This window comes from Argentina silus (genome assembly GCF_951799395.1).
Source record: "Argentina silus genome assembly, chromosome: 8".
Lineage (NCBI taxonomy): Eukaryota > Metazoa > Chordata > Actinopteri > Argentiniformes > Argentinidae > Argentina > Argentina silus.
Window position 1 is genome coordinate 19,197,207 of NC_139662.1, and position 8,582 is coordinate 19,205,788.

Consider the following 8,582-nt stretch of genomic DNA (forward strand, 5'->3'; position numbering starts at 1 on the left):
TTTAATGTCACACCTGTAGGAGGATGTTTACATCGCTAATTCTATACAATTAGAAGGATTCGACTTTGGAGTAGAAGAGTGTTTGTGTTCTTACGTCACAAATGTTGAATTTAGTCCATTTCATTTTACAGTTCAGTAGCTGGAGGACAAGGTCAGAGCGCAACAACAAAAGTTAATTATGTGAATGTGACTGATTTGTTTTAAATGCATGATTGGAGTGATTAGAGTAACCCAGTGTAATGATGCTTCATGCACCGTAGGCTACCGCTCTGTATTGGGACAGATAGAGACAAGCACTTCAAACTGCAGTGTGAGTCATCGCTTAAATCCATGTATACTAGATATACACAATACAGTAGTGCCACCTGCTGTATTCATATGGAACTGCAACAGATTGTTTGAAAAGCTGTTACTATTTTATCTTCAGTCCAGTTCAAGTGACATTGTGAAAAATAAAATATTACATTGATCTCTAACTATCTCTACACACTCTTTTAGCTATTTGGAAACAGATTCAGATTCAGAAAATCATTCCTGTTGTGTGCAAATGAACAACTTGAAAGTGAATTTGAACATTGTGGAGTGGACCTCCTTCATTACAACTGAGAGATTGATGCACTTTCGGAAAACGCCTCATAAACACTGCCAATAAATGCATCCCTCCTATAATACCATCTCCTGAGGTATATATGCCACTATAGTATAACTGTGGATTCGTGAATTAAAGGAATTCAATCATATCAGAGTACAAATGGTGGGGGGATTAGTAGCCTCATCAGACCCTGCCAAGAAATAGCAGAAGCTTGATAGCAAGTAGGGCCGAGGTAAATGAACAGCTGTGAATGTGGATCTTGTCTGCTCTTCATTCATTCAAATGAGGGGATGCAGCCCAGCTGTATCACAGGCCAGATATTTAAAAGTTGGACGGATATCTTTTTCATTTGGCCAAATATTCGTTCTTGCTTTTGTCACTTCATGAAGAGGCCTACACACAATTCAGCTGACAGCCACTCACGGCCAGGGTTTTAGCAGACCTGGTTAACCCATGGGGGCGTGTCGGTTCAAAGGTGAAAGTTGAACGAATTTCATTTTGTTGTCTTTTGTGCTAAGCAGGAGAGTGGATCCCGATCGAACAGCCGTGTCTCTTCCCTCTTCCCCGAGTCCTTTTAAAACTCCCCCCGAACCTCTCCCCTTCTACCCTTGCCACCCTACCCTCCCCCTGAACACTTCTCGAGGGACGGATCAGGTAAGACTGCCCTAACTGCTGATATTTCTGTTTGAGTGAAGGACAGGGTTAACGGGGCGCCTCAATTACTTTGCTAGGCCGCAGCATTGAAAATACTAGCGGATTATCGCCACAAGCTAAGCTATCTTGGCTAGCTTGCTAGCATTTGAGATTGTACTCTATTCCACAACCTCCAGTCAGCTAACATAGCTGCTGCTACCTTGCATCTTGCTCGCTAGCTAGCTCATTTCTTTGCGAAAGTACTCTAGCTAATCGAAAACCTAATGCTTGACACACTATAGCTATCCAAATCATCTTACCAAAATCATGGCCAGTTTCATTGGTTCGTTTTTCTTTTTCTTTCAACTAGTTTGTTAGCTAACGTAACGAGATGGCTAGGCATGATGACATGTAGCTAGCTAGTTAAAAACCGATACCAGCCAGGACAGAACATTATCCATATGCATAATGCAGTTAACTCGCTAATTCATTGGAATTCACGAACTAGATACATGCGTGAGATGAACTATCTGTCAAAGTCATCCATGGCGTTCTAGATTAGTGGTCAAACTGATCCACTCATCAGGAGGAGACCTGCAATTTCAAGTTGATCTTATTTGATGGATACATTTGAGATTCTAAGTTGTTACTGTGATTGACTGTTGTTGATAATCTATCTGGTTAAGAACTGTTTTTCAGCTTGTTTGTTGTACAACAGTGGTAGTTGCTTGAAGTTGTTATGTTCATCTGTACAATTTTGCTCATAGTCCAAAACATCTCATTCTCTTGCAGACCGGACACTTGTGACCAAAGACTCTTCTTCTTGGCCAGTCTACTCTACAGACACAGCAGCAGCTATGGACACTGGTGTGGTTGAAGGAGGGCTCAATGTCACCCTAACCATTAGGCTACTCATGCATGGGAAGGTGAGTGTGCACAGAAGATGGATGATAAGTCTGACCACAACACAGGCGCTTCCACTCACACACCTCATTCATGACTGTTTATAGTCAGCATAAGCCTCACCTCTTAACACATTGACAGCGTATACTGGAAATACAACACCAGACATTTCACGCATGTTTTGATCCAGGGGAAAAATGTTAGCAAGTGAATTATGGAACACTTATTGTTTTTTTTTGTTTTTGTTTTTTGTTATCTGTAGGAGGTTGGAAGCATCATTGGGAAGGTGAGTGTTCCTTTTTCCTGATTCAGATTTCTTTTCAGTGTCATGCTACTGCTCATTCCTGTGTTGTAAATAATAAACTTGGTGTTTTTTTTAACGCTTTCTCTGCAGAAAGGCGAGTCAGTGAAGAAGATGAGAGAGGAGGTAAGCTTCGTCATTGCGGGGGGGGGGGACGGGGGGGTGTCGTGTCCGTATGGAGATCTTGAAAGGAATCTGGCAGAAAAAAAATATTCCTAGAAAATGTCCCTCTCTGATTATGTTGGTGTTTGACAGAGGACTGACTTGTGATTGCAATTCTAAAAGCAGGATGTTATCCTTTCTCTTGTGCAGAGTGGTGCGCGAATCAACATCTCGGAGGGGAATTGCCCGGAGAGGATCATCACCCTGGCAGGCCCCACCACTGCCATCTTTAAAGCCTTCTCCATGATCATCGAGAAACTGGAGGAGGTTTGAATGACTTCTGACTGTAGATCTCAAGCACACATGACGTAGAATGCTTCCATCTGACCGGAAGGCTGTTATGAGATTAAAAGCAAAAGTGTTAGGGTTAGCCCTAACCCTAACCCAACTCATGAAAACACACAGCCACATCCATGCTGCATTGGAATAGCAGAATACACACACACACACACACACACACACACACTAATGCACGTGGCCATGACGTTCCTCCTTATGACCCACGGGCTGTCATAAGCTGCACCATTGTTTTGGACTGTGATTTATGAGCTGGTGTGTGAAATGGTCTACTTATTTTCGCAAATCCTCCATTATCGCTCTTCTCTCTGTAGGACATCAGCAGCTCAATGACGAACAGCACGGCCACCAGCAAACCACCGGTCACTCTGCGCATCGTCGTGCCTGCTAGCCAGTGCGGGTCGCTCATCGGCAAGGGCGGCTGCAAGATCAAAGAGATCAGGGAGGTGTGTGTATCTGAAAGGGGCGGAGAGAGAGATATTTCATCATGAGTTGCACTTAATGCACTGGTTTGTTTACATGGGCATTCTAGGTAGTAATTGCCGGAGCTTACGTTTTTTGCCCGCTCTGCTAATGTTATGGAGAGACTCGCTGATCTAGCACCTTTATCCCAAAAAGAGTAATGTAGTGTGTTCAGTCTCTGCATCGCTGTGTTCAGTCTCTGCATCACTGTGTTCAGTCTCTGCATCACTGTGTTCAGTATCTCTGCATCTCTGTGTTCAGTCTCTGCATCACTGTGTTCAGTCTCTCTGCATCGCTGTTCAGTCTCTGCATCTCTGTGTTCAGTGTCTCTGTATCTCTGTGTTCAGTCTCACTACATCGCTGTTCAGTCTCTCTGCATCACTGTGTTCAGTCTCCCTGCATCGCTGTGTTCAGTCTCTCTGCATCACTGTGTTCAGTCTCTTTACATCAGTGTTCAGTCTCTCTGCATCTCTGTGTTCAGTCTCCCTGCATCTCTGTGTTCAGTCTCTCTGCATCTCTGTGTTCAGTCTCCCTGCATCTCTGTGTTCAGTCTCCCTGCATCTCTGTGTTCAGTCTCTCTGCATCGCTGTGTTCAGTCTCACTACATCGCTGTTCAGTTGTAACAATCACCATGTGGAATCTTTAGAACAATTTTAATGTCCAACCCTCTGCCTGTGTTGTCTTTAAGTCGACAGGAGCTCAGGTACAGGTGGCAGGGGACATGCTGCCTAACTCAACGGAGCGTGCCATCACCATTGCAGGGACCCCCCAGTCCATCATCGAGTGCGTCAAGCAGATTTGCGTTGTCATGCTCGAGGTAGGAAGAATGGGGACACCATTTTCACGTAGTCATGTTCTCTGTTTGATCAGGATTTTCAGGGTTGAGTTCCATTTTGAGTGCTTTGTTGTTCTTCATAGAGCCAAATGCAAAATGACTGTTACATTAAATACGTTGTCCATTTCTAATGGTTGATTATTCCTCTTTCTCCTCAGTCTCCACCTAAGGGTGTAACCATCCCTTACAGACCCAAACCCTCAGGCTCCCCTGTTATCTTTGCAGGTGGTCAGGTAAATAACACTTATATTAAGAGTTAACGTCAGTCTGTCAATAGTTTTCCTAATGGTACCTCTCTTCTAAAATATGCGTCCTCATCGGTTTTGTATTTGTATGCATGTGTACTGTATTTCTAAGTGTTCTCATCAGACGATATTCTCACTGCATTGCAGATTTTTTACAGAATTCATTTAGGTTTATGGTAATACATTTTTACACTGCCAAATTGTGTTATCCTGCACTGTGCAGATGTCAGCACCATTTCCAAATGCCCTCCAGAGTTTCTATTTTTGGACAGAGAGACGGCCTGAGGTAGTCTTGGAGTAGCTGTCAGAAGGCCTCCAGCTAGAGGGCGCATGTGCGTCACACATTATGTCCCCATGCTCGTTGTACATGCTCCGTGTGTGTGTGTGTGTGTGTGTGTGTGTGTGTGTGTGTGTGTGTGTGTGTGTGTGAGTGTGTGTGTGTGTGTTGATGGCTGAAACACCCTGTAGCATTGTTCCCATTGTTAACATCCAAGGACAGATGCGTGTGTGTGTGTGTGTGTGTGTGTCGCGAGGGTGCTCGCCGTGCCGTTTTCTCTTGCACCCTCCTAAGTGCTGTTCTCTGGTTGCAGGCATACGCTGTCCAAGGGCAGCACGCCATTCCACAGCCTGACGTAAGTGAAGGTCCTTCTGTAAGTGAGCCCATATATCTACACACAGTGAACGATCCTGGCTAGCCATGGCCCCCTCTCCTCTCTCACTCCCATGCTCTGCCTTCTGTTCTTTCCTACCACCACCCCTGCTACATTTGAATTGCAGTAAAAAAATAAATCATGTAAAACAATTAGTTGTAATTTTTAAATGACAGAGTTTAGGATTTAACTTTTTTTTAATGCTGCTCCATCTTTCATTCCTTTCATGATTTCTTTCATTACCACTGTAAATAAATGATTGTCATGATAACAGAAAATTAAATGATTTATTGATTAATGTATTAATTATATTTATTTATTTATGTATATGTGTGTATATGTATGTATGAATGAATGATCCTGTGGTATCTTCTCTCTCAATCCAGTAGCATCCATTTGGTTGCTATGGCCACAGTAATGATTGACTGTGCATAGCACTGTAGAAAATACTGTCATTTACCACTGTGTTAAGTACTGTTTGACTAATCGTGGTCTCTCTCTCTCTCTCTATACATAATCTTTCTTTCTCTCCCTTTCTCTCTCTCTCTCTCTCTCTCTCTCCCTCCCTCCCTACAGCTCACCAAACTTCACCAGCTGGCCATGCAGCAGAGCCCCTTCCCCATCGCCCCGAGCAACCAGGGCTTCCAGGGTAAGTGGAGAGAGAGAGAGAGAGGAGGAGGAGGCAGTGTTTCATAGTATGTGCTGTGTACTGTACTGTACTGTGTGGGCAAGTGTGCTTTGTTTACATTCACATGGGTTTTCTTGCTCTTGCAGGTGGGATGGATGCATCTGCACAAACTGGCTCCCATGAGCTTACCATTCCAAATGATGTAAGTGTCTCTGCTTTTTTTTAATTGATAAAATAATTGTGCCCAAACGTACTTTGCACTCCTCAGCGTGTGACTGAAATGTATTAAACTCTCTGACTCTCTTTCTTTCTTGGCCCTCTTCTCTCCTCTTCCATCAGCTGATTGGTTGCATCATCGGCCGTCAGGGGGCTAAGATCAATGAGATCCGGCAGATGTCAGGGGCTCAGATAAAGATCGCTAATCCTGTGGAGGGTTCTTCTGACAGGCAGGTCACCATCACTGGTTCCCCTGCCAGCATCAGTCTGGCAGAGTACCTGATCAATGCCAGGTAAGACACTACCTGGTGGAATACCGCATGGGCCACCAAATTCATCCAAATGCAATTCCTACAATTGCCCGTTTTCATGGGAGTTGATCTTGCTTGGGTCAGGCAATAAATTGACATTGAAATCCACAACAGATCTCAATAATAATAATAATATTTTTTATATATATACACATACACATTATATATATATCTATATGTGTATGCATATGTGTGTGTGTGTGTATATATATATAATATATATATTAAAAAAAAGGTATATACACTAAGTCTTGCAGACAAATTAGTGGATCTGTGTGAATGAGCTTTTCCCTTGTGTTTGTTTGTGTTGCTGCAGGCTGTCCTCTGAAGCTACTGGACTTGCAACCAACTGAGCTGGAGGCCCTTCATCAGCACCTAACGTAACCCCCCCTACTTTTTACCGAGAGGTCCCTCACTGAAGTTAATGCAAAAACCAATTCTGGACTTACCGTTTCCTCCTTCCTTTGGTTACGCAGCTACTCCGCTGTAATTACATCAATGTATTGGTATTTTATTTATTTATTATGTTTTTAAATTCCCTTTGCATATAGTTTTGTAAAGATGTTTTCTTTGGTTGTTATATTTTGGTGTATTTCCGTTATGACCTTCTTAATATAGCTGAAGAAAAAAAAAAAGTTTTGGAAAAATCTGAAAAGGCATATATAATGTGTTTTTTATGTCAGATTTTTCATAGAAAATGTAAAAAATGAAGAAAAAAAGGACTCATTAACATTTTAGATGGACTGTTCCTTCCCTGCATCTGATGAATTTCTATCTGTATTTATTTTTATTTAAAACACCACTCCTTGTGTTTAGTGTTCACTGATATTTGCCATTCTTTATCTAAAGCTGAACTTCCTGAATGAGGCATTGTGGGTAATGGGTATACGTGGGTGTAAATGATGTACTCTTAAGATGTAATGATAGACAATAATGTCTGAAATTAATTGAAATTTGAGGAGTATTTTAAACTGCATTATGTGTCACTTCTTTTTTTTGCTGTACAATTCTTTTGTGTCATTCCTGTGTTTCCATCCGTTTTTAATTTTTCTCAATCAGGACATTTGAGTGTCATTGTGTACTGGATTCTGGTTGGCTGGGTGGGAGTCATGGTTACCTGGAGACAGGGGGCCGGAGGAAATAAGATTTTCTTTCTCTGAAATTACTAAGATGATGATAATGGTAATAACGTTGAAATGTTTGTTTTAAATAGAGAAAATATTTTTTTTAACTGCAGGGGTGGGGGGATGCTGCAAGGGGCAAAACTAAAAAGAGACATTGGTCTTGAAATGATCATACTGAGGTATTCATTTAAAAATAACTAGAAGGAATATTATAGAATTAACACTAGTTTCCTGCTATCTCCTTTGCCTGGGTCAGATTTTATTTTTTATTATTCTTTGCAGGATGAAGAAACTCACGTTTTTGTGCACGTTTTCAAAATATTGTAGATTTGGGTGCAATTGAATTGTTGAAGAACTTAAATACAGAAATAAAAAGATGTGAAATGCTAAAACCTATCTCTGTCTCTGAGTTGTTTTTCCTCTTTTAAAGTACCTGTCAGGCGATAAACAACATGAGCTGTCCCCAGTAAACAGAAAATGTGATGAAACAGCTGTTTGATTTTGCAGTTTGTTTGAACTAGAGTTTCAGCCGTTTCAATGTGCATGCCGGAATACGTTACATTTTCAGTTTGTTTTCCCTGCCTTGCTTTTGTAATTGGAGGTCTCTTTCTTGTCACACCGTCACTTATCACAAGGAGCATTACAGAACGTTCAGAAGTTCTTCACATGACTTGTTTGCAAATGACTGAACAAATTAAATTGATTTACACAGATTAAAACTTAACTTCCTCAACAAGCTCAAGCTTCCCAATTTAACACAGTCTTCACACCTTAGCATTTTTACCAATACAGTTTTTTTATTGTTGCTCATCATATTTAGATTTTTTTGATATAATTCCTATGTTACAGTTACAATGTGCAATGCTGTATAAAAACAAAACCTCTATTGAAATTCAAATGATACTTACTATTCCACTACCACCAGAGGGCAGTATTGTATCTCTTCTGGGTATTCCCTCTGTGATCTTAAAGGGATGAGTATTCAGAACTCAGTGGTAGGATAAAAAAGTATGACTTCAACATTACCACCTAATCATGAAGCGTCATGTTTGAAAGAGTAAAACATGTTGGTGAGTTTTTCATTCCACTTTGACATCATTCTTTTTTTTTTAGTGCCAACATCAATTCATTTAACAAAAATTGCTATTGAAATAATAATTTCAGGATAAAAAAGTGTAAACCTTCTCACAAAATATAAAACGGACACATCCAAAACTTAAAAT

General features: G+C 41.2%; 1 protein-coding gene across 2 annotated transcripts; it reads left to right on the forward strand.

Annotated features, from left to right (window-relative positions):
* The first annotated feature begins 1,085 nt into the window (after positions 1 to 1,085).
* Positions 1,086 to 7,755, forward strand: pcbp2 (poly(rC) binding protein 2). Of its 2 annotated transcripts, none has more exons than XM_083675290.1 (13): positions 1,086 to 1,246; positions 2,018 to 2,151; positions 2,391 to 2,414; positions 2,523 to 2,555; positions 2,742 to 2,858; positions 3,203 to 3,334; positions 4,039 to 4,167; positions 4,344 to 4,418; positions 5,021 to 5,080; positions 5,657 to 5,729; positions 5,855 to 5,910; positions 6,048 to 6,217; positions 6,552 to 7,755. In XM_083675290.1, exons 2-13 carry the CDS (start codon positions 2,083 to 2,085, stop codon positions 6,586 to 6,588), a joined length of 975 nt encoding a protein of 324 aa, XP_083531416.1. In that variant the 5' UTR covers positions 1,086 to 1,246; positions 2,018 to 2,082; the 3' UTR covers positions 6,589 to 7,755. The 2 variants fall into 2 exon arrangements, with proteins under 2 accessions (XP_083531416.1, XP_083531417.1); XM_083675291.1 differs by having other exon boundaries at positions 5,021 to 5,062.
* Positions 7,756 to 8,582: the final 827 nt, after the last annotated feature.